The sequence below is a fragment of the Bos mutus genome, chromosome 8, assembly GCF_027580195.1.
Source record: "Bos mutus isolate GX-2022 chromosome 8, NWIPB_WYAK_1.1, whole genome shotgun sequence".
Lineage (NCBI taxonomy): Eukaryota > Metazoa > Chordata > Mammalia > Artiodactyla > Bovidae > Bos > Bos mutus.
The window spans coordinates 48,749,708-48,776,158 of NC_091624.1; the positions used below are offsets into that span (position 1 = coordinate 48,749,708).

Here is a 26,451-nt window from a genome sequence, read left to right on the forward strand (position 1 = left end):
ATAAATATACTTAACACATGAAAGTTTTTAAGAGTAAATCCTGATTTCTCATTACAAGAAAAATGTTTTTCTTTTGTATCTATGTGAGATGATGGATGTTCACTAAACTTGTAATAATAAATTCATTATGTTTATAAATCAAACCATTATGCTGTACACCTTAAACATACAGTGCTGTATGTCAATTATATCTCAAAAAAACTGGAAGAAAGAACAGGTGGGGCTTTTTTTGGGTGGTTGTTATTTTAACCATGTACCTCTGTTGGAACTACGTGTTCACAAATTGTTCGTGACTAAAGCTTGGGCTCAAACAAGACTCAGCTGGGTTGCTGATGAGACGGGATGGGTCGTTGCTTCAATTAAAGCAGGTAAAGTTGTGGCAACCGCTTGGCTGGCTTTGCTCCATCCGAGGACCTACCGATTCTTAGGTCTTAGACCCAGCAGGAATGAAATCCGCCCACCTTTTTCTAGACAACTACCTGGTGGGGAAACCGAGACGAAGACAGGAGGTGACGTGCACCCACTTGGTCAAGAAGCCCATCTTCCGGGCGGCTGGAGCCCTTGCCCCGCGCTTCACCAGCGGACGTCCCTACCCGGCGGGGGACTGTGCGCTGCGCCCCGGCGCCCCCGAGTGGAGGGAGAGGTAAGGAGGGAGAGCCAGGCGGGTGGGGCGGGGCGCGGTGACAACGCAGAGCCGGGCCCGCCCCTGGCTCCTACCCCCGGAGCCCACAGCGCCCGCCCGCTCGCGGCCGCCCGGGAGCTCGTCCAGCCCCGCGCTCCGCTCGCCCGCGCCCGTCCGCCGGCCGCCTGCGCTCGCCCAACCGCCGCCCGCGCCCGTCCGCCGGCCCCCGCGGCTCCACGGCTCGGTAAGCGTCCTACTGGCCAGGGGTCCCCCTCGTGCTCGCGGGGTTCCCTGCCCCCGCGCCGGGGCCCCAGCCATATCTGGGCAAAATATTCAGCTGTCGCTGCCGCAGCCGCCAAGAGGGACTGAGCGTGGCTCCCTCTATAAATAGCCGCCGCCTGGGGTTGCCTCTGGGGCTGGGGAGCCGGGTGTCTGGGTCCGGAGCTGGGCGCTCGCGTCCCCACCACTCGGCGCGCGTGGCCCCGGCCAGGGCGCCCTTCTCTCTGGACCCTGGCGCCGCATCTGTAAATGGGAGAAGGACCTGGGAGCTCCGGAGGACTGGGGTCATGGCGGGGCCAGCGCGCGGCAGGGCCAGGCGCCCCGGGCGCTCAGCGGTACAGGTGCAGCCGAGCCGGCACTCAGGTGCAGCCTGGGTCCGGCTACCGAGGCTGTGCAGGGAGGAGTGGGGCGCCTACGCGCTCAGGTGGACTTGAGACTTGGGGCTCGCGCTGCTCCTGGTTGCGGCAGGAAAAGTTTCCCAAACTGCGGGAAGAGACAAGGTTTAAAGCCCCACGGTAACTCGCCTTTCGCTCGGAGGCGGAAAGAAGAGGGGGAGAGCCTGAAGGCAGAAGTCCCCCCACACCCCGCCCCGGGTATCGTCAACCCACTGGGTGGACTTGATAAGCCTCCTCCCTCTCTGGGCCTCGATTTCCCCATTTGTGGGGGCAGGGTTTGGTTCCGCGCTGGAGCTGGTGGCTGGGCCGAAAGCAGTAGGGCACGCTCTTGACCGCCGGTTCTCCCCCACCTGTTCACCAGTTCCAGGCCTGGGACCCTGGGGGGCATAGACGCGCAAATCCGGAGGGGCTGCGGAGACTGGCGACTTTGCCGCTCCCTCTGACTCGGATCTTATACTAGACCTAGTAGGACCCTCGGAAAGCCTGAGCCATATACACCCAGGAAGCACGCTCCACGGTAATTATGGGCATCTCTGCTGGGTGGCAGCCATCACCTTCGCAAAGAAGCTTGTGAGTCAAACAGCTATAGACCCAGTGAACTGGGCAGGGCTAGAGGCTCCAGTCCCTCTGCTCTCTGCCCTCTGTTTTCACATCTGTATGATGCCTATGATGCTGCCTCAGAGCCCTACACACACCTCCTCCTCCTCCCCATCTCTTCTGGCCTTGACCTTGGCCCTCTCAGACCCTTGAAGATGACCTGGCCTAAGCTTTTCCCTGTCTGAATCACAAAAACAGACCCTAACACAGGTTCTAGGCACTCCGCAGGGGCACCCGGAAACTTCCCGTTTTCCCCCCAGTGGTGACAACAATTTTGTTTCTGGGGAAGGGACGCAGAGCCCCCTGCTCAAGGTCACACACTACTGGGCGTGCCAGACAGTCTCCACCAGCCTTTCTCACTTTTTTGTTACACTTGCTGCTCAGGCAGGTCTTGGGGATCCACGAGCACCCCACCAATGCACCCCCCTTCTTTGGTCTGCTATTGTCTAGGACTTTCTCTTACTCAGACAACAGCACCCTCATCTGGAAGTTTCGTTTTTGTTTCTCCTTTACTTTGGATCTTTTTTTTTTCCTAAAGCCATTTTAAAGCCTCACAGATAGAATGAAGAAGAAATGGAGACAAATAGTGAGGTTCTCCTCACTTGCAGCGACACATCAAGTAGGCAGAGAGTGAGAGCAAAGAGTGCTGTCACTCTGATGTGTTAGTTCTATTTAATGAACCAGCCTTGCAGATCCACGATTTAGAAGATGTTGACTCCTGAGTTTAAGTGGAAAGCCTGTGTTGTCTAAAAATAGCCTTGGCCCCACCTTATCAGGGTCCCACACTTTCTCCCTCCTCTGGGGTTGGGCTGCTTCCTGCTCCTCAGCAAAAAGCATAACTAGGAGTAGGTAGTGGCAGCTATGAGTAACAGGCCGACCTGGATGTTAGGACACCCTGCCTGCCACTGACTTAGAGTGACCTTGAGCAAGTGGGCATGATGTCTCCACTGCATTCAAAGTTTCCCTTGGAAGATTTTCTATCATGAGAAAAGTGAAGTGCCAGGGATAAAATTCAGGAACCCACCCTGTGAAGAGGAAGGAAAGAGCAAGGGGAAGCTGGCTCCCAAGACCCAAGGGAGGAGAGAGATTGGCAGTGCCAGTTGGTGCAGAGAGACAGAGGATGAGGGCTGGGAAAGGGCCACCATGATTGGCAGGCATCGTGGGTGACTTTGGCCAGGGCATTGCAGAGGGTTCAAAAACGGGATCTGCCACTGCTTTACTGAAGCCAGTGGCCCAACCTGTCTGAGCCCATTTCCTCGTCCATACAATGGGATAATAAGAGCACCCATTTCACATGGGTTTCTGTGGGGATTGGTGTCAGGGGCGGGTGGGGGGGGATGATGCAGGGAAAGCCCCTGGTCCTGTGCTTGGTACCTGCGATGCTGTTAATGCTGGCAAGAGGAGGCAGAAGCTAATGGGAGCTGAGGATGTGGAGACAGAGCCCACAGATCTTCTAAAAGCTTGGAGGAGAAGGGAATAGGAGCTGACAGGAGGGGTTTCCAGGCTGAGGAGTGTGAGAAGAGGCTGAGCCAGACCACAGACCCCGGAGAGGGGAAGAGGGAGAGGCGTGCGTCTGAGGGACTGTGCATGGGAGGCTGAGGGCCTTCCTTCACCACCTGCTGAATGTCACAGGCTCTCAAACATCGCAGTTCTCTAGATTCAGGCTGAGCGAAGAAAGGGTAAAATGAAGCCAGTCCTGACTCAGAACCTGGTGTCCCCTTGGGAGACTTTAGTATCTGTGAAGGGGGGTAGTGATGGGCCATGCAGGGTCGTTTGATGCTGCCAGAGGCCTTGTGACCTTGGCTGGCTTATTTCTGAGATGACATCATCTATTGATGACTCCTGCTGAGCCCAGTCATAATGGCCTTTTCCAGGCAATGTTTTGATTTTTCGGTCGTACTAATGGGCCAGCCAGGCTGCCAACATTTCTAAAGAGGCCATTTCACTTTTCACTTAAAGCCAGAACAGCAAGTGATCAATTATTTGGCCACTAGGAGCTATTACCAGTTTAAAGCCACAAATGGTCTGTATGGAATAACATGAATCACATGGCAGGATTGGGGGACCATTTCCTATTTCTTGTTTTGTTGTGTAAAATCCTCCTTTGATTAATCACGATAAGACCAGACTCTCTGCTTTTAACAATAGGAAAGAGTGAGCTCACTGAAGTCAACCTAGGACAGCCTGGGAGTTTTTCTTCAATGTTAGGATGTGCTGGATCCAGATCACTTCTCATCTGAGATACTAAACAAGCTCAAGCATTTCTTTTGTTTCTCCTTTTCTTACATCCTTTTGTTTTCCTCTTGGAGAAAAACAGATCTGTCTCTGTTTCAGCTCTTCTGAGGGCCCCAGCCCTGGCCCCCACTCACTCTGGGGCTTCTAGAGAGGTCCATTTCTGGGAGATGCTTCTAGTGGGTGATGAGCAGAAGGGCCTTGAGCCTCACTCAGCCTTCCTGGACTCATCTCTGCCATCTCTTGAATCTCAGTGCCACTCTCAACCCTGTTCCTTTTCACCCCACACCCTCCTCCTGTCCTATTCACTCCCAGGGCTCCTACCACCCACTCGACACTCAAACTCCCAAATTCATGTGCCCAGCCTGGACCATTCTTCACGGCTCTAGGCATCTATGACCCCAGCCTATTGAACAAAGCCAGAGGGTGTCCCAAACGCACTGCACACCCAACAGGGCTGACTCAGGCTCAGTACCGTCTTCTTCCTGTGTTCCCACCTCTTGGTTAATAGTAATATCACCCAGGCTCCGAGCCAGAAGCCTCCCTACCTTTCACCACCCCATTCATTTGGTCAACAGTCCTGTCAGTCTACCTTACTTAGTACCTCTTCTTTTCATGTCTGTCCCCATAGTCACTACCCCCGTCGAATACTTTGCCATCTCTCCCCTGAGCTAACGTCAGAGCCTCTTAAGAATCTTTCTGCCCCAGTGTTTTCTTCTCATGCTGTTGTGAAAAGATCTTTGTATTAATAAAACGTAGCTTAGACAGTGTTATTCCTCTCCATTTAGGGACTCCCCACTTCCTGCCAGATTCCTTGGCATTGATCACCAGGACCATCAAAGATCTGACCCCAAGCTGCTACTCCAAAGCCATCTCTGGACACTCCTCCCAGTTCTCTGTACCTTCTGGTCATGGTGCAAACATATGTGACTTGATGCCTTGCTGCCTTTGCCCATGCTGTTCCTTCTGCATGGAATGCTGTCCTCTTCCTTATCTACATGGCAAAGTTGGGCTGTTCATTCGCTAAGTCGCTTCTGACTCTTTGCCATCCCATGAACTCCAGCATGCTAGGTTTCCCTGTTCTTCACCATCTCCCAGAGTTTGCTCAAACTCATGTCCATTGAGTCGGTGATGCCATTCAGCCATTTCACCCTCTGTCGCCCCCTTCTCCTCTTGCCCACAATCTTTCCCAGCAAACTTGTAATCCTCCATTAAAGTAGAGCTCCTCGTTGCTTCACCTGTGCTCCCACAGCCCCAGCTATGGTGAGTTCTAAGTGTAATCAGCTATTGTCATCCTTATCTCTGACTAGATTGATAGGTCCCTGAAGGCAAGAGTTTATGGCTCATTTATTTCTGCTTCCCCACTGTTGAACTCAGAGCTCAACCCTGGGCAGAGTGCAAGTGTTTCATGTTTTAATCGATAACAGATCACTGAATGAATGAATATGTAAAAGAATAAGCAAATGAAAGCCCTTAACCGTGACAATTACACAACAACAGCTACGTGTTTTCCCATCCCACCACCATGTCGGCTCCCTGAGGGCAGAAACCACACCTGTTCTGCTCCCCACCAACACTGCAACCTCTTTTAGCCTTCTCACAATAAACGGAATGAACCCCCGATCTCACTGGAAGCTCACAGTAATCCTGTAAAGGGAGGAAGGGCTGGTATAATGACCCCTTTTTGTAGACAGCCCAGTGAACCCCAAGAGGAATCATTCCAGGTCATCCAGTGCACGTGTGCTCTCCCTGGAGAAAAACCCAAGTGCTCTCTAGGGTTTAGTAAACTTGAGAAATCGGAGTCCTTGTGTTCTGCACTAGTGAGTCTCTAGCAATAGAATCTCTTAAGATGTTGTTAATGCAGATTCTGCCTCAGTAGGCCCAGGAGGGGGCCTGAGACTCTGAATTTCTAATAAGCTTCTTAAATAATAAGCTTAATGATTCCTAATAAGGGCTAATACACATCTCATAATGTGAGGGTCATCCTGCATACTCTGACCACCAAACCTTGGGCACCAAGCTGCCCATGACTTCTCTCAGTTTTCCCTTGGTGATTGCATTTTTTTGTTGTTCGGTTGCTAAGTTGTGTCTGACTCTTTGCAACCTCATGGACTGCAACATGCCAGACCTCCCTGTCTATCACAATCTTCCAGAGTTCGTTCAAACTCTTGTCCATTGATTCGGTGATACTATTCAACCATCTCATTCTCTGATGCCCTCTTCTCCTCCTGCCCTCAATCTTTCTCAGCATCAGGGTCTTTTCCAATGAGTCAGCCCTTTGCATCCTGTGGCTAAAGTACTGGCGCTTCAGCATCAGTCCTTCCAATGAATATTCAGGACTGATTTCCTTTAGGATTGACTGGTTTGACCTCCTTGCTGTCCAAGGGACTCTCAAGCATCTTCTCCAACACTACAATTCAAAGGCATCAATTCTTGGGTCAAAGGCATCAGCTTTCTGTATGGTCCAACTTGATGGGCCATTGCATTAAGATAGTGTTTTATTAAAATCTACAAATGAATTAATTTAAGCCTTGACTCCAAATCACAAATCCAGGGTTCTTTCTGTTTTGTTTGTTTGGTTGGTTTTGTTTTTGTCACAAAGGGGGCGTGAGCGGCATGACAAGGCCAGGGCGTGTGGTGTGCAGTGGAGCATGTGGGAAGCCCGGCTAATTCGATGTGCAGGGGGCGGAGACTAGCAAGGGGGCAGGGGATTGGGGAAGGGCCTTGCAACGAGGTGGCTGGGGTCATGTGTCCTGAGCACACTGGCAGGGAGAAAGCCCCAGGAATGGCAGGCTGCTGGAAGGGTCAGGCTTGCAGCTGTGGGTTATTTCCACCTTCTACCTTCCTGCCTTCTCCTTTCCTCTTCAGAGAAATTTAGATCCAGAAATGGCTTTTATGTCAAGCTGCCTAGTTCCTGGTCAGCCTAGAATCCCCACTGAGTGCCAGAACTCCAGGTTCCTGTGTCTGATTGAGTTTTTTCAGTGCATATCGCTTACACGTTGGCTCTCTGAACCCAGAGTGAGCACCTGGCCTGTGCAGGGGTGGGAACCCGACTCCTGCCTCAGAACCCTTAAAAGATAAGAAAGAGGGGAACCAGGAAGGCGGACTTCCTCCTCACAAATCCAGGAAGACTTAAAAATCAGACTGAATGGCAGCATTGGGCGCATTTGTTTATTATTTTTCTATTGCATTTCATTAGACAGACCTTTGTTGGCAAAGTAATATCTCTGCTTTTCAATATGCTATCTAGGTTGGTCATAACTTTTCTTCCAAGGAGTAAGTGTCTTTTAATTTCATGGCTTCAGTCACCATCTGCAGTGATTTTGGAGCCCAAAAAAATAAAGTCTGACACTGTTTCCACTGTTTCCCCATCTATTTCCCATGAAGTGATGGGACCAGATGCCATGATCTTTGTCTTCTGAATGTTGAGCTTTAAGCCAACTTTTTCACTCTCCACTTTCACTTTCATCAAAAGGCTTTTTAGTTCCTCTTCACTTTCTGCCATAAGGGTGGTGTCATCTGCATATCTGAGGTTATTGATATTTCTCCCAGCAATCTTGATTCCAGCTTGTGCTTCATCCAGCCTAGCGTTTCTCGTGATGTACTCTGCATATAAGTTAAATAAGCAGGGTGACAATATACAGCCTTGACGTACTCCTTTTCCTATTTGGAACCAGTCTATTGTTCCATGTCCAGTTCTAACTGTTGCTTCCTGACCTGCATATAGGTTTCTCAAGAGGCAGGTCAGGTGGTCTGGTATGCCCATCTCTTTCAGAATTTTCCACAGTTTACTGTGATCCACACAGTCAAAGGCTTCAGCATAGTCAGTAAAGCAGAAATTAGACTAGTCCGTCTAGTCAAGGCTATGGTTTTTCCAGTGGTCATGTATGGATGTGAGAGTTGGACTGTGAAGAAAACTGAGTGCCAAAGAATTGATGCTTTTGAACTGTGGTGTTGAAGAAGACTCTTGAGAGTCCTTGGACTGCAAGGAGATCCAACCAGTCCATTCTGAAGGAGATCAGCCCTGGGATTTCTTTGGAAGGACTGATGCTAAAGCTGAAACTCCAGTACTTTGGCCACCTCATGCGAAGAGTTGACTCATTGGAAAAGACTCTGATGCTGGGAGGGATTGGGGGCAGGAGGAGAAGGGGACGACAGAGGATGAGATGGCTGGATGGCATCACTGACTCGATGGACGTGAGTCTGAGTGAACTCCGGGAGTTGGTGATGGACAGGGAGGCCTGGCGTGCTGTGATTCATGGGGTCACAAAGAGTTGGACACGACTGAGCGACTGAACTGAACTGAACTGATTGCATTTCACTTACACCATTAAAAGGCTATGAGATTGCTTAAAATAAACCCACACCAGCCACATAATTGGTAAAAACAGAAGAAAGGAAGAGAGGAGGGAGAGATGGCAGAAAACTTGAAAATGAGGATCATGAAACTCTGAGAATCTGGTGGGAGTCGTGGACCCTTGCTCCAGGAAAATGAATACACCCATGCACACAACAGTTTGCATGTCATTTCTGTGGCTGCATGGGTCACTCTGAAGGCCTTTCAAAATGCACAACACAGAATAAGGGGAGGAGTTATTTCATGTCCTAGCTGAAGATGGACATTCCAGTCAGCTCTGAGATAAATCATGATGGCCAAAGGGGAAAGGGGAGAAGAGATGAATTAGAGGCCACGTCATGTCTGATTGAAAAACACCAGTCCTTCAGGAGAAAGAAATGTTTTCTTAGTCCTGGTTCTCAGAGTCTTGGGAGATAGTTTTGCATAGTGGTTATAAACATACCTTCCTGGATTCAAATCTAAGTTCTGTCAGTTACTGGCTGTGTAAACTTGGGTAACTGTTAACCCCGTGTGCCTCAGTTTCCCTATCTATAATGTAGGGTTACTGTGGGGATCTCAGTTCACACATATATGAAGTGGGGTTGTTGTGATGACTCAGTTATTATAGGTAAAATGCTTAAGCCAGCATCTGGAACATTATTCATATTAGAAAAGTGTGTGCTATTATGAGAAGGCAGCGTGGAGCAGCGGTGATGAGTACAGGTTGCCTGTCTGGATTCAAGTCCCGGCTCTGCTATTTATGAGCCTTGTTACCTAGGCCACTGTAGTAGGTTAAATAGTGTCCCCTGAAAAGTCATGTCCACCCAGAACCTCAGAAGGTGACCTTCTTCGGAAATAGAGCCTTTGCATATGTAATGAATTAAGATGAGGTCATGCTGGGTTGGGGAGGGCCCTAAATGCAATGACTGGGGTCTTTATGAGACATAGAGTGGACTGACCCAGGGAAGAAGGCTCTGTGACCATGGAGGCAGAAACTGGAGGGATGCAGGTACAAGCCAGGAAATGCCTAAGGTTGCTGGTCGTCACTGGACGCTAGAGGAGCATGGAGACAGCCAGCCCTGCCCATGTCTCAATTTCCAGTTTCTGGCCTTCTGCACTGCAGCAGGGTGAATTTCTGGAGTTCAAATTCATCCAGTTTGTGGTTATTTGTTATGGCAGCCCCAGGAAACTGCTGCAGTCAGATTACTGCTTTTCCATTTCTTCAACTAAAATGGGAGTTAAAAAGTACCTACTTCACAGACGTATTAGGATTGCATGAGATAATCCACTTAAAGGGTTTGGCACTGTGCCAAGCTTGCGGTACATATAAAATAATGCTTGTAATTAGAAGGTACGTTGGCATAACAGGCAATGGTAGCCTCAAGGATGGTGTTAGTAGCATCCTATTGTACATCTGCACTATAATTCATTTGCCCTATTGATGAATTTTTGTGTGGTTTACAATTTTGGGATAATATAGATAATAACCAGATTCTCTGGTTATTCTGATTCTTCTCTGGCTCACATGGTGAAGAACTGGCCTGCAATACAGGAGACCCGGGTTCAGTCTCTGGGTCAGGAAGATCCTCTGGAGAAGTGAAAGGCAACCCACTCCAGTATTCTTGCCTGGAGAATCCCCATGGACAGAGAAGGTTGGCAGGCTACAGTCCATGAGGTTGCAGAGTCAGACACAACTGAGTGACTGACACTTTCACTTTCAGACAATAACCAGATAATTTGTATGTATATCTTTGTACAATTCAGTGATTAAACTAGAAGAATAAATTCCTAGAAGTGGAATTGCTGTGTTAAAGCATGTGTGCATTTGGGTAGATGTGGCTTAATCTGTCCTGAGAGACAGTGTACCAAAGCATCCTTCTATTCTGTGTGAGAATGTTGATCTCCACATCTTGTGAACACCAGGGATTCTCACTAAATCTAACTCGTCCTTTAGCTATAACTCAGATGGTCCCAAATTATGAAGTCTTCCTTATTTGTCTTACTTTCAACCAGAATTTATGGTCTTCCTTCCCTGTTTCCCTTGGAGTCATCTAAGGGAATGCATCCGTGTGTCCATCCCTCCCTTTCTCCAATCTTCCCTTTCTCTTTCCTCCCCTCTCTCCATTCTTTCCTCCATCCATCCACCCAACACCCAACATTGATGGCACTTCTTATCTTTGTTGATCTGATAGAAGAGAACTGATGTCTCATTTCTCGATTTACTTTTTTTCTCTTATGGGTGGATTTCATTCTGTGCTCATAGGTTTATTAGCCATTTCTGTTTCTTTTTATGTGAACTGCCTGTTTTTTCCCTCTTCCCATATTTTTGCTGGGCTCTTCTTTTTTTTCATTTTAGGAACTCTTGTCTATTAAAAAAAGTTAGCCCTTATTCAATGTACAACACATATTTCCCCCCACAGCTTGCCTTTTGGCATTGCCCATGCTACTTTTTCATCTTGACTTTTTAGAAAATACAAAAATGTGCTTCATAAAGCTGTACGTATGTTAACTGCTGCTGTAAGGCAAGGGGACAAAGTTCACAGGTGTGAAATGGACAGTGAGAATAGGAGTGAGTTCGCAAGCTTTTCTACAAGCCAACTTTTAATTCCACCAAGGCTTTTGTTCTGTGGCTGTCAATGCCAGTAATAATGCCCGGCATTCATTCATTCACTTATTCAACAAACCTGATTTCAGCCCCTGAGAGAGGCAGGACTCTATGATGGACTGTGGGAGACAAGGATGTTTCTTCAAGAAGCTTTCAGGCTTGAGGTAGATGGGGTACAATAACATGATGCTTCTGATGGCCCCTTCCCTTAGTGTTAGCTATTTAGCTTGCTAGTACCCTTTTCAGCTGGTGTGGAGAAAGATGTCATGGGCTAGAGTTAGGGCAAGAGGCTGGTGAGAGATTGTGATGGCCTGAGTCAGGGCAGTTTCAGAGAGGTAGGAAGAAGGAACTATAGTGTGGAGTATGGCAGGACTTGCAGGGCAGCTGGACCGGCCAGCTGGGACAGGGCAGTGGGTTCAGCATCTTTTCCTGAAACACTGTTGCTTACAATGACTCATGTGGTGACTCAGACACAGTGATGGCCTCAGGAGGTGCAGAATTAAAACACACACTGGTGCACACACACATACGCGCACTTTTCTAATTTAAACCTGTTGACCATTTAGACGTTTGGACCTTTGAGGCTACATGTGAACTGGGATCTGGCTCATAGCCACTGCAGAGAGTGATGGAGTCAAATGCTGTGTTTTGTTGCCCTGCTTTTTTCAGAAGGCCCCTTGTGAGTAAGAGAATGAGATCAGCAGGAAGAATAAAGCAAACAACCAGAAAACAAGTCTTTCAAAGAGAACTGATCATCTCTGAGTCTCCATGTTCTCTACTCAATGGCCCCAAACATATCTTTCATAATAGAACCAGGTCTTGAGGGGACTTATAATCTCATCTTGTCAATTCCCCAAACCTGCCATCAGTCAAGACGTCAGCCCTCCCTGGAAAACCTCATTTAGGGCTCTCGGCTTTCTGCTCACATGCCTGGCATAACAAGGGCCCACCACCTCTTGAATCAGCCCAGCTCCTCCTCGGGCATTTTTTATTTTTAGACAATTTCTTGTGCTGATCAGAAATCCACGCCCTGGTCACCTCAGTTTTAAATCTGTGTCTTCTGAGTGCTGTGATCCATAGACCATTTTTGTTCCTTCCTCCCCAGGTCAGTCCATTAGAAGTTTGCTGAGTGTGACCATGTTCCCTCTGTCCTTCAGCTGTTCTTCATATGACACCCTGCCCCCTTCTCTGGACTTAGCTAGAAATACTCAAGAGAAAAGGCCCACTTCACAGGAGTGGTCACCCATGTGGCTAATAATCATATGAAATGTGCTCAGCTGACATGCTTCATCATCGGGGAAATGCACAATGAGACACATTACAGCAGTGGGAAATACACCCACCGCTGTAATGGCTAAAATGGAAACTTACTGACAATACCAAGAGTTGCCAAGGATGCGGAACAATGGGGTTGCTCAAACACTGCTGGTGGGGATGTAAAATTATACAATTACTTTGGGAAACTGTTTGACAGTATCTTCTGAAACTAAGCATATGCCTATTCTGTGATCCAGAAATTCTACTCCAGGTACATATTTAGAAATAAGTGACTATTTCTACCAAAAGACATTCATAGCACTACTTATAATTACCAAATACTAGAAATAACTTAAATGTCCGTTGACAGTAAATAAATTATATGAGTCAGGTAATGGAATACTATGCATCAATGAAAAAGAATGACCTGCCACTCTAACACACAGCATGAATGAAGCTCATGGATATAATGTTGAGTGAAAGGAGCCAGACACAAGAACATAACCAACGTATGTGTCCATTTATATGATGTTCAAAAATAGTCAAAGCCAGTTTATTAGATGGTGTTAAAAGTTCAAATGCTAGTTACCGTTGAGGGTGATGAACTGGGATGGGGATGAGAAAGCCTTCTGTTGGGCTAGAAATGGTCTGTATCTTCATCTGAGTGGTGTTGGCATAGTTGTATGCATATGGGAAGATTCAGTGAGCTGTGCTCCTAAGACTTACCCACTTGACTGTATATAGCCAATGCCTTATTAAAAAAGAAGAAAAAAGTCACACACTCCCAGTGCAAGAGTTGGGGCCCAGAGCTGAGCTCCAACCTGAAGCTGAGCAAAACCATCATGTGCTTACTTTGTCCACCGTGACTTTATTAATGCAACTGAGGTCACACCGTGGCTCTGGCCCACATTGATTTATGTTGAATGGACAGTCTCTGGAGAACCCCCAAACCTTCCTCATGGTTGCCCAGCCATGACCATCCTTCTAACACTTGTTGGGTAGGCTTACTGGGCTGGAGCTCTGTGGGACTGAGAAAGAAGAAAGAAATCAGTTTGTGCCCTCACCATACAAATGAATCCATGAAGCTCAGAGGTACTGAGCACCATGCCCGAGTCTGCCCAGCCAGTTAGAGGCAGGGCAGCCCAGGACTGCGTGACCCCTAGTCCATGCTTTCACCTGTCATCAGCTCAGCCTCCCCCTGAGGGTGGTGGGTGAAGAGAGGATGTGTGTGACACCACTTCAGGAATTTCTATGTGGGTCTTATCCTCCCGACTTAACTGTAAGCTTCCTGAGGATCAGGACTCTCCTGTTAACTTCTGTCTCTCCCAAGCAGGCCCTCTGTGCCCTGCACAAAGTGGGTGCTCGGTAAACACTCAGCGAATTAGGTTGTGGAAACAGATCCAGAGAGGTAGAGCAACGTGCTTGAGGCCACACAGCAAGCCCGCAGCCACAGTCAGCACTGGTAGTCAAGGCCCCTGACTCCTATCCCAGTGGCCCTCTGCCACTGTGCAATGTCTCTAACTTCCTGTAGACTCCAGGGACTGGAGATTCCAATGGGTTGGAAGATACTAGGGAAGGAAAGGACCCTCCTAGGTGAGCCAAGACTGAATCTAGCCCTGGGGCCTTGGGGGAGGGAGGTGTCCTGGGAAGAGGGCTGGGAACGGGTTGCAGTTTGTACAGCTGTATGGACCCCTGCTCTCAGAAGTACCCTTGCTCAGCAGTCATTTTCTTGAAATTCTTTATTTTACTTTTGGATGTATATTTTTAAGTGAAGTCCTGTGGACAATGGAGCACACACTGGGGCTTTGAGTCTGAGCTCACATGAGGTCCCGTCTCCTGCTGCCTATCTGCTTCCTGGGGACGGGTTCTTAGACTCCAGCTGCCTGGCCTCCTGACACCCCCAGATCCAAACAGCCTCCTCCTTCCCACCCCTACCCAGCTGCTACCAGGGCTCTTGCCCCCAGTGCATTCAGCTGGCAGCTCTGTAAGACAGCCTCTCGTCATCCCTGGATCCAGGCATTTGGTGTCCTGGTGCAGAAGTTGGGGTACCATGGGGATCACCCATCTCTGGGTATTGGACAATGGCCCCACTGGAAGGGGAGATACCTGGCCCAACTGGCAGGTGCCCTACCAGGGCAGAGTGTGTGTGTCCCACCTGGGCCAGGGCAGGGAAGTTGGCAGCCAGAGGGCTTGGCCTGCATGCACAGAGTCACAGCACCCAGGCGCCTGTGTGCATCACGATACTCAATCATAAATGTTAAGGACAGTGTGACGGATCAGGACAGAGACCATGAGAGAAAGGGAAAAATTTATGTCTTGGTACTTTTAATGGCAGTTTTTTCCTGTTTGAACTCAGGATGCCGCAGTCCTGTTTTGCGCTGGACTCAGTGGATTCTGTAGCCAGCCCTGGCTGGGAGAGTCCCTCCTCAGGGCGAGGTGAGCACTCAGGCTGTCACGCAGGAGATTTGGCTCTCTCGGTCTAGCGCTCTCCTTCTCCTGTCTCTCTGGACCCAATCACAGGTGACACCACACCGAGGTACTCGTGTCTTGCCTTGCAAGGGGACATGAAACTGCGGGCATGGGAGTGGTGTTTTGGTTTGGTTGTGTTGATCTGCAAAGTTAATCTGCACTTTGGAATTGTTTTGCTGTAATTGTTGCCTCATGTTTTATGATGCTGTTCCAAAATGTAGACATTGAGGAAGGCAAGCCCTGCCGCAGCCCTCCAATACCCGCTTGTCTACATCTTCCACAGCCTACCCCGCCCTGTCCAGTCAAGGGACAGTTGACTTTCTTCCCTTTGCAGTCACTGGCCTGGGCTAGAATTCAGGTGTCCCCCCAGCTCCAGGCGTCTGTATCCCTGATTGACCTGCAATAACGGCGTCTGCAGTCTGAGCTGTGCACAAGATGCTGGTCAGGTGGGGCGCCACGCCTGCCCAGTCCAGCCTGCAGGCTGGAGGGTGTGGGGGCCAAGGTCTCCTCCACTGGGCATGGAAGCACAGCAGAGAGGCCTCGGCTCTCCAGTACGGAGGTGGAGAGAGGGCATCCATGCTGAGGGGACCCAGGATGTCAGGGTGCTCAGGGAGGGGAGGTGGGTACAGTTGGAAGGGGAGGGCCTTGTGGGGATTGGAAGCTGGGGCAGCACAGAGCCCACCGGGTCTCCGAGTGCCTCAGGCCCCAGGCTGGGGAGTTGGCCTTCCATCTGTCATAATGGGGACTGTTCAAGACAGCTTCAACCCAGGAGCAGCATCAGAACTGACTTTCACAAGCATCGTTTGGAGGCTGAGGGACATGTGGACAGAAGGTAGGAGAACTGAGGCAGGGAGCCGGCTGTGATAACACAGATCCAAAATAGGCAATCGCCATGACGAGGGAGAGGAGGGACAGACACGCAGAAGGATAGAGAGACGGGAGTCCGGCCACTAAAGGACAGTAGCACGTGATTCCGCACGGAGAGTCTCTTAGAGTAGTCAGATTGGTAGAGGCTGAAAGCAAAACAGTGGCTTCAGAGGCTGGGGGAGGGGAGCGGGGCTTAGGGCTTCAAGGCGGACAGAGTTTCCACTGGGGAAGATGAAAACGTTCTGGAGATGGGTGGTGGTGACGGTTGTACAACAGCGTGAATGTACTTAATCCTATAGAACTAACTGTACGCTTAAAATTGTTAAATTAATTTTGTATTGTGCATTTTACCACAATCAAATGACAGCAACAACAAAAACTGTAACATTCAAAAGAATAAATGAGCAAGAGGATTGACAGGTGTGGGGACCTACCAGAGCTGGGGGAGGCGAGGGGAGGGTGTCTGGCCTGGGTGGCTGATGGCAGCAGGGTGAGGTGGTGGTGGTGGCAAGCTGGCCACACTCAGGGCTGGGCTCATGGAGCCAGAGGGGCTCCAGGAGATGTGCCCAGCAGAGCCCGGGCTGGAGAGACCATGGGAAGGTCATCAGCTTATCACTGGACACTGACCCCCCACCTCGGAGATAGCCCCCAGGGAGTGTGTGAGATGTAAGCAGAGGACAGTAGCCAGGAGAACAGGCAGGCCAAGAAGAACCTGTCATCAGGGAGCCTGAGAAGGAGTGGGGAGAAAGGAAGGAGGCAGATGGAGACAGTCACATACTTGTTAGGCTGCAAGGAACAGGGACTCAGCCTGAGTGCAGCGAGGGAGCGTGAGGAGGGGCTGGGCCTTGTGTGGATGGTGGCGGGACGAGGGTCTGATGGGAATCCAGCATGAGCGGCAGCCATCCAGGCCCAAGGAGCAGGGATGGTGCTCTTCTGGGGACACCATGTTGCCCATCTCTCAACTCGCTATCTAGATTCTCCCTCAGAGCCTCCAGAAGGAACCAACCCCACCACACCTAGATTCTGGACTTCCAGCTCCTAAGCTGAGAAACAGTGAATTTCTTCTGTTGAGGCCCCTCCATTTGTTGGGGCAGTCTCAGGAACCAGTACAAAATGCCAGGAAATGAAGGAGCTCATTCATCCAACTCTTTTTTTTTTAAATCCAAGCCACCACGTAGGTCATTGACTAGCCAATGGATCGGCTGTCCTTGAACCCAGCATCTACTCTGTCCAGTCATCAGGGGAGGTCAGGGGTCATGTGGTATAAAGCATTGCTGCCCCCAGAGGTGCCCTGGGGAGGAGGGCAGTGGGGAGACTGCTCTCGCAGGAGGGGCAGGGGACCCAGTGGAAGGGAGAGGCGCAGGGATCACGGGCTTAAATCCCGTGTGGCCAAAATGTCTTTCCAAAGAGAAGAAGAGACAAAAACAGAGGAGAGAGGCTGTGAGAAATCAGCTTTGTTTTGTAAATCCACCTCCCTTTTCTGTGGCTGAGATAACAAGATGGTATAACTGGAAAACATTCATTTGAATTTGTGACTCAGCTCTTCCCGACCTCGGGGAAGTATGGTCTATAAATCAAGATGTGGCTCCAGCACCTCCTGCCCAAGTGTCCCCTGGGGCAGATGCTGGAGGAGCCATCAGCAGATGTGACTGTGCCCACCTCCTGGGAAAGATCTGTTGGGACTCCAGGGACCACTTCCAGAGCTTCCATTCCTGAAGCTTCCTGAGGGATGGCCTCAGTGCTTGACCCACTCATTTTTACTGTCCACCCTGCCTACGTTTACTCCCTGGCACAGGTGGTAAATTCTCTTTTTTGCATATTTAGCAGCACTTAAGGTTCCTGCCATTGAGAAGCTGGGAGGCCAGACATGCCACTCATGTAAAAATACACAGGGCTTGGAAGACTAACGTTTTTAAATGTGTTTTAAATTGGTCGAGCTGTCCTTTTCTTTTTCTCACCAGCTCTCGCTCAGGAGCTCATCTGTAAGGCAGGCAGCAGCATCACCCCTTCCTGCCCATCCCTCCCCTCTTGGGTTCCCAGCCCTCCGAGATCTTTCCACTTTAAAGATGGGGAAGTAGAGGACCCGAGAAGAGAGGGACTTGCCCCAAGTTCCCAAGACACTAGATCAAAGCCCAGATGTACTCGTGCCCAACCAACATCATCCCCAGGTGCAGGGCTAGGCACCAGGACCATAAGGATAAGACACAGCTCCTTACCTGGGGGCATGGCAGTCTGATGAGCGTTTAGGGGATGCAGGGGGGAAGGGAGCAGCCCCAGCAGTGGCAGTAGCCATGGGAGCCTCATAATAATGTGTCTGATAGGTGCGGTGCCCATGCTAACCACGCCCCAGCCCCAGGCTTTTGGCCCTTACCTGCTTGCTGCAGGCTCATCATCATAGCACCTGTGGGTACTCCAGGGGCTGCCCTGACTCAGAGCCTGAGTACTGTGATCCCCTCACTGTGCAGATGAAGAAACTCAGTCCAGTGGATATCAACCTTTTATTTTAGTAGGTGAATCTTTTTGTCAAGAGCAATCTTCTATGGAACCCCCAATAAATCAGGTAGTACTGGGGAAGCACCCTTGCTTAGCTTCTCCCACTTAACCCCCTTGCAGGGGTCTGGAGAAACTTCCCGGAACCTGAGGTCTCTCCTGAGCACAGGGCAAACACCACCCCTGGGGGCTAGGTTACAAGCAGAACTTCGTGGTCCATTTATACTCATTTTACAGATGAGCGAACAGAGGCCCAGGGGAGGGGAGGGGTTTATCGAGGGTCACCTCAGCTAGCACTCTGGCAAAGTCCTGTGAATCTCAGGCTGTCCATCTGTGACACCTCTTTTACTAGGAAACAGAGGCTTTTACTAACAGCTATAAAATACCTTCTCTTCCAAGCCATCATTTAAAGCCGAGCTTTCAGTGGGCTCTTGTTAACACGGTGTTTTCACCTCCCTCCAGCCCTGTCTCTCTCTGACCTCCAGCCACACGTCACTGAACACAGGAGAAGAATCTCACTTTAGAGAAACCACCCCTGGGAGCCAAGTGGATGAGTGTGGCTTGAAGCCGACAGCTTCGTAGTTTACCTTAGGAGTTCTCCGTTCCTCTCAGCTTATTTAATGAAATGCCTTGTCACTCTGTTCACAGGACATTTGACATTAGAAAGGGCCTTTTAAATCCTTTGAAATATGATTTTTAAATTCATTGGCACCTCGGAGGGTGTAAGTGGAACAGTAACTTTCCTGTGTGCACTAAGACGGAGCCTTCTCCAGGAACTTTAATGATTGCAGCCCTCAGGAGGGCATCTCGAAAGGTGCCTGCCAGCCAGCCCCACGCCTCCTTTAGCAGGCCCCTGGTTGCCACCTACATGTCTTCTCGCCTCTTCCCAGCTTCTTTCTCCCCCGACTCTTTTGACGTGGATTCCTCTCTCCCCTGTCTGTTCCCTTTCCCAGTTTGTCCCTTCTCCAGGGTCCGTCCATGACTTTTTCTAAGGATGTTAGTGCCAACCATCTAGGAAAATGAGTCAACTGGCTAAGGAGTCAAGCATGGGCAGCTCCCAGGGTCCCAAACCTGTCTCAGCTGGTCCTCTCCCCCAGTCCCTTCTTGTCCCTCATGTGACCCAGAGGTGAAGCCAAGGCTGTGTTTCCCAAACTTTGTTCCATGAGGTTCCGATTCCAGGAGAGGTTTCTCAGAGATGTAGTTTCCTGGCCCAGAGGTCAGGGTTGCTCTGCTCACCCTCACCATCGTGGTGATGGACCTCTGTCGTAGCAAGCACACCGACAGTTTTGAGAAGTCAGGGGGAGTCCAGAGTCCTGTGCAACTGTGTACAACCCAGGATCTGTCTGAGCACCAGAAATGTGTTTTGCAGCCCACCTGAGAGATGCCAGTTTGGAGATGTCTCTGTGATGGTCAGGAAGCATCTGAGCCCTTCACTAGGGTCCTCTTGGCCCCAAGATGGAAATCACAGGGCCTTTCCTGGCTCCCTACTCAGGAAAATCCAAATTAGGTTATTCTCTGAGAGCCTTCAGGAAGGGTTGTTTTTCTTTTTCATCTATACCAGAGCATTGTCAGTTGCTTGTGCTTTCTTTGGAAACAAATAGTCAAGTCAAGAAATGAGTCAAGGGGTGGCGGTGGGCGGGGGGGGGGGGCGCATTTATGGCCTGAACGCTGCAATCTTGGGGTCTGATCAGAGGGAGACATCAGCTCAAGCTGAGCCATGCTTAGAAAAAGGGATAGCACTGGCCTTTTCTGTATTTGGGAAGCAAATCCTTTCTTATCAAGCCAGCTGTCACACACACGGGCTTCTCCTACAAATAGGCCCACACAGGCACGGGCTTGCACTAATAGCATGGATCTCTGCTTCTTCCTGAAATGGAGGCTTCTTCTGGTAGCTGAGTCAACTTTGGTTGTTGTTTATTTTTAATTACTTTGTTTTAGATTAACAATTACTCCCAGCTTTTTGATTGATAAGTTGGTTCTTTTCCTAGGTTTTGTTTTTCTCTACTCTGGAAAATTCCATCAGTCATTTCACAGATGAGCCATGGTTTTGTTTGTATTTGTTTGCGCTGGGGTCTGAAACCACAAGCTGCTGCAAGAAAGGTGATGCTGATTGTATTAGTTGCTATGGTTGCCATAATAAAGTACCACACACTGATTTAAAAAGCAGAGATTTATTGTCTTAAAGTTCCAGAGGCCAGACGTCCAAGATCAAGGTGTTGGCAGGATTGGTTCCTTCCAAGGGCTGAGGGTCTGTTCCAGGCTTCTCCCCGAGTTCTGGTGGCTTGCTGGAATCTTTGGTATTCCTCGGCTTGTAGAAGCATCACCTCCGTTTCTGCCTTCATCTTCACGTGATGATCTTCCTGTGTGCCTGTTTACATTTCCCTTTTTCATAAGGACACCAGTCCTATTGAGTTAGGGGCCCACCCTTCTCTGGCATGACCTCACTGAACTTTAAGTACATCTGCAACACCCCTGTTTCCAAGTACTGTCACATTCTTACTTGGATCATGGGATTGGGTTACTGAGGTGGGGTGGGGAGGTTAGCATTTCAGCATAAGAATTTGGAGGGGACACAGTTCAACGTTAGGTGAGAGGCTGTGTGGTGCCGTGGAAGCACTGGGGTCCGGTGACAGGGATTCTGAGTCAGGCCTAACTGAGCCATCCCTCAGTTTCTTTGTTGACAAAAGGGTTTTAGTTAAAAGACTCAATTTACAGGGTGTGGCCCCAGGGTTGAATGAATTCTCAAGTGTGAAAGTGTCCTAGTTATGGAAGTAGCAGAGATGGGCTCCAGACACGGGTGTCAGGTACCTCTGTGCCATGGGGAATGAGCAGTAGGTGTCTCTAGCAAGGAGAACAGCTGGGAAGTGGCAGACCTGGACCCCTTTTCCCAGACCGCCTCCCTCCCATTCGTCACTTCCTCTCTGAGCCAGCTCCCTCAGAGGTGAAATGAAAGGTCTGGACGAGGAGGTCTCCTTCTGGCCATGAAGTTAGGGGATTCTGTGAAAAGGTGCGGATGCAGTGGCTAGAACAGTGCGGGCTTGGAACACAGCAGATCTGGTTCAAATGGTGATTCTTTTGCCTCTTGGTAGTGTGATTTGTGAGTCCCTCAACCTCTCTAAACTCAACATCCTCATCTGCAAGATGGGAATGAATGCCTGCCGCAGAGGTTAAATTATTAATAGGATGTCCTTGGGAATTACTTAATCACAGCTTGGTGTATGGTAGTATAAGGTAGCTGTTAGCGTCAGCTGTTCTTCTTGAGGATTGAATGAGATGTTATAGAGGAAGAGCCTGCATACAGCAGGTGCTCAATGAACCACTGATGTTCACCCTGCTTTTAAGATAGGCCTTGGCAGAATGTCCAGCATTCATGTTTTCTGTAAGGGTATATAGTGTGGAGAGTTGTACAGAAAATATTTGAACTACTTGAAGAATGAAACAGTTTTCAGGGACTCATAGGCCATTTATAATCATCTATTACTCATAACGGAGAAGACAATGGCACCCCACTCCAGTACTCTTGCCTGGAGAATCCCATGGACGGAGGAGCCTGGTGGTCTGCAGTCCCTGGGGTCGTTGGGAGTCCAACACGACTGAGTGACTTCACTTTCACTTTTCACTTTCATGCATTGGAGAATGGCCTTGCCAATTACAACAACTACATTTTGTTAAGCCGCATGCCCTCAGGACTTTTACCTTGCACGGTTTATTAGAGAATTAATCCAACTTAATTCAGGATTCCATTATAGTAATTATTATCCTGACAATTCATAAAACATGCCCAGGCCTCCTTGTGAGTGACAAGCATCTGCTTGCTCTGAGAATGAATCCAAGAAGGATCTTTCTAAGATTTTTCTCTTTCCAGTAGGTCAGCTCAGAAAGTTCTTTCACAATGTCGTACAGACGAGAACTAGAGAAATACCGTGACCTGGATGAAGATGAAATCCTTGGAGGCCTAACAGAAGAGGAGCTAAGGACCCTGGAAAATGAGCTGGATGAGCTGGACCCTGATGTGAGTAGGCACTAAAGGGGACACATTTTCACACATGCAGGACGGTGATTCTTAGCGGCTGGGGGAGGGGCGGGCTGACTGCCTGGGGTACCATTTTGCCTTTCCTTCCATGGCAATAGCCTTAGAGTAATCTTGCCTTTGTGGGGGGGTGTGTGCGTGTATGTGTGTTGTGCTAGTCATGATTCTCTAAAGTAATAGAACAAATAGGATATATATATACAGATATATAGATTTAGATATAAAGAAATTTATTGTCATGAGTAATTGGCTTCCATGATGATTGAGGCTGACAAGTTCCAGGATCTGCAGTTCGCAACCTGGAGACCCAGGACATCTGAAAGTGTCATTCTAGCCTGAGTCCAAAGGCCTGAGAACCAGGAGAGCTGATGGTATAGTTTCAGTCCAATAGCTAGCAGGCTCAAGAACCAGGAAGAGCAAGTGTTTCAGATCAAGTCCAAAGGAAGAAAACAAAACAAAAGCAATTACCCAGCTCAAAAAGGTCAGGCAGAAAGAAATTCCCTCTTACTGGTAGGAGTTTCAGCCTTTTTGTTATACATGTATTCAGACCTTCAACTGATTGGATGGGGCCCACCCACCTTAGGGAGGGCCATCTGCTTTACTCAGTCTACCAATTCAAATGTTAATGTCATCTAGAAAGACCCTCACAGACATATTCAGAATAATGCTTAGCTAAATGTTTGGGCAGCCTGTGACCCTGTCAAGTTGATGCATAAAATTAATCATCACATGTCCACTTGCCGTCAACTTGGCACCCATACACATCTTTTTAAACCATACTTATCTCCATATAGGACAATAATAAGGCCATAATTATGCCTCATGTGATACAACTATCCTGGGTGCCTGCCAGAAGAAGAAGTAAAGTCCTTGAGTAATGTTTATTTTCTCCTTGACAGCCTGAAACTTAATACTATGATATAAAATTAACAATACTTAAATGCCACCAGATAAAATCAGTACATTCTTTGTTACATATTAAGAGAATAATAGAGGGAAGAAAACAAAAATATTTACTTAATGCATACACACATACATAGACTCACACATACACAAACATGTTCATAAAAAATACAGAGGAAATGCTCATAACAATATTGTCCTCGTTTGTCTAACTGGTCACATGGTCATAGCTGGTATTTATAACTGCATTCTTCTACTACCCATTCTCTGCTCCCTTTGCCTTCAGCAAGCACCTCAGCTGGCTGTGAGTCTTTGCCTGATGGAGTGATCTACTCCTGAAGGGCCTGGACCATTAGTAGTCCTGCCTGGATTGAGTTATTATAGTTTTCCATCGACTTTAATCCCTGGGCCTTGTAATACTGAGAAAGCCCTATAGAAATACAAGGAATCCTTTGTATTTCAGGGGGATGCCCTTCTTTACCACCCTTCTGGAGCAGCAGCGTAATTTTCCCCTCAGTAATCAGCACACATCACCTCAGCCAGTACAGAAATTCCCTTTCTACCTATTCATTCAGAGGCATAAGGAGCCCCCAAAGTGGCAGTTTTAACTTCCAGTCCAATGGAATCATTGCTATGTCTCATGGTAGAAGTATTCCTCCCTTTGGAACTAAGACTGAGGCCAGCAGAGCACAAGGTCATAGGAACAGGAAGCAAAACTTTTGCCAGTGGGTCACTAGGGGTACCAGTTTTGATAGTGGGTTGTTGTTTTTAGTCTCAGTCGTGTATGAATCTGTGCGAACCCGTGAACTACAGCATGCCAGGCTTCCCTGTGCTTCACCATCTCCTGGAGCTTGCTCAAACGTACGTCCATTGAGTCAATGATGCCATCCAACCATCTCATCCTCTGTCATCCCCTTCTCCTCCTGCCTTCAATCTTTCCCAGCATCAGTGTCTTTTCAAATGAGTCAACTCTCCGCATGAGGTGGCCAAAGTATTGGAGCTTCAGCTTCAGCATCAGTCCTTCTAGTGAATCATCAGGATGATCTTCTTGCAGTCCAAGGGACTCTCAAGAGTATTCTCCAACACCACGGTTAAAAAGCACCAATTCTTCAGCGCTCAGCCTTCTTTATGGTCCAACTCTCACATCCATACATGACTACTGGAAAAATCATAGCTTTAACTAGACGGACCTTTGTTGGCAAAATGTCTCTGCTTTTTAATACGCTGTCTAGGTTTGTCATAGTTTTTCTTCCAAGGAACAAGCATCTTTTAATTTTATGGCTGCAGTCACCATCTGCAGTGATTTTGGAGCCCAAGAAAATAAAGTCTGTCACTGTTTCCATTGTTTCCTCATCTATTTGCCATGAAGTGATGGGACCAGATGCCATGATCTTCATTTTTTGAATGTTGAGTTTTAAGCCAGCTTTTTCACTCTTCTCTTTCACATTCATCAAGAGGCTCTTTAGTTCTTCTTCACTTTCTGCCATAAGGGTGGTGTCATCTGCATATCTGAGGTTATTGATATTTCTCCCAGCTTGTGTTTCATCCAGCTTGGCATTTCGCATGATGTACTCTGCATAGAAGTTAAATAAACAGGGTGACAATATACAGCCTTGATGTACTCCTTTCCCAGTTTGGAACCAGTCCATTGTTCCATGTCTGGTTGTAACTGTTGCTTCTTGACCTGCATACAGGTTTCTTAGGAGGCAGGTAAAGTGGTCTGGTATTCCTATCTCTAAGAATTTTTCACAATTTGTTGTGATCCACAAAGTCAAAGTCTTTGGTGTAGTCAGTGAAGCAGAAGTAGGTGTTTTTCTGGAATTCTCTTGCTTTTTCTATGATCCAGAGGATGTTGGCAATTTCTGGATCCCTGTGCCGACCCTTGACTCCTAGACCCGTGAGTCCTGGTCATGGGAGAACCAGCACCACATACTAGACACTGAATCAGAGCATGTACAGACTCATAGCGACCCTTAGCCCTGCAGGGTTTTACCACCTGGTCGCACTGTAACTGAGTTTTCAGAAGCCCTGTCCACCATTCCATCAAGCCAGCTGCTTCAGGACGGTAGGGAATGTCTGCCATGGAATGACTTAACTGAGAAGTAAAGGGCTTCCCTGGTGGCTCAGATGGTTAAGAATCTGCATGCAGTATGGGAGACATGGCTTCAGTCCCTGGTTTGGGAAGATAACCTGGAGAGGGAATGGCAACCCACTCTGATATTCTTGCCTGGAGTATTCCATGGATAGAGCAGCCTGGTGGGCTGTAGTCCATGGGGTCACAAAGAGTCAGACATAACTAAACAACTAATATACAAAGATCTACTTCCACTGGTTTGATGTCTTTATCTTTGCATTTCATAAGTAGTACATATAAGTGTGTTTAAGCTCAGAATTTGCCTCTGCAGCCAGGTTATGGCATCACAAGACAGGAAGCTCACTGGTCACATATGTGGTTTGGCCAGTCACCACAGAGCTGTGACAGAACCAAGGGAGGGACTCCAAGGTGGCCTGCTATACTATCGTATATCCTTGGTACCCTGGCCTAGGACCAGTCCAGAGAAGGTACAGAATGAATATTACTGAATTAAGGAAATTTTCCACTTGATATATTTTTATTAAAAATGGGGTATTTCATGTCTTTTTTTAAAAAGCTGTCACTCTTCAAACCTAGTTTAATAGTGATCCATACAGTAAATACTACTGTACCATTTCACTAACCCTCTAGTAACCACAGCTCGTGTACAGGGAGTGTAGGTTAGCAGAGAAGATGCAAGACAAGAGGTTAGATGTTCTAGGGGCAACCCTGGCTGTCTCTCTTTCATTCACATCACCTTGAGCCAGTTGCTGTCCTTCAGACCTTATTGTCCCAGTCCATGGAATGATGGAGCCTCATTGGCTCCATTCAGGGCTAAGTTTCCATGAGCTTATAAACTGGTCCTACCTCCAGATTTGATTAAATGTCTTCTTTTAGATAACCCAGAATCCTTGTCTAGGGGTCCTAGGTTTTAGGCCCCACAGAGTGACAAACCCCTCCAGGAATGTATCCTCTGCCTGCTATTCACAACCCCTTGCCCACACCTACACCCAATCAGGAGGAGATGGTCCCCGAGGCGAGGCCACTGGAGTTGACCTTCAGGTGCTCAGTCCAGAGGGGAGCGGGCACAATAAACCACACCCCAAGTGGGAGCACACAGGGAGCTCAGGGAGAGGATGAATTCTTTCGGTAGGAGGCTTTACAGAGCAGGTGATACTGAAACTGGGCCCTGGATTTTTCTAAGCCATGAATAAAAACAAAGAATTCTATGTTGAGTGAAGGCTACAAGTAGAGGCTCAGGCACAGAGAGCAGTCGTAGCGGGGAGTGTAGGTGG

At 48.5% G+C, this 26,451-nt stretch overlaps 1 protein-coding gene across 5 annotated transcripts in view; it reads left to right on the forward strand.

Annotated features, from left to right (window-relative positions):
* The first annotated feature begins 495 nt into the window (after nt 1-495).
* TMOD1 (tropomodulin 1) overlaps nt 496-26,451 on the forward strand; it is a 94,811-nt gene continuing 68,855 nt past the window's right edge. Inside the window, exons 1-3 of one of the 5 annotated variants that reach the window (XM_070375598.1) lie at nt 733-866; nt 14,680-14,859; nt 22,015-22,161. In XM_070375598.1, the coding sequence (XP_070231699.1) occupies nt 22,042-22,161 (120 nt within the window). In that variant the 5' untranslated portion in view covers nt 733-866; nt 14,680-14,859; nt 22,015-22,041. Of the gene's footprint in view, nt 644-707; nt 867-14,679; nt 14,860-22,014; nt 22,162-26,451 lie in introns of those variants that run through there. The other 4 variants (XM_070375599.1, XM_070375600.1, XM_070375595.1 and 1 more) reach the window with 4 other exon arrangements.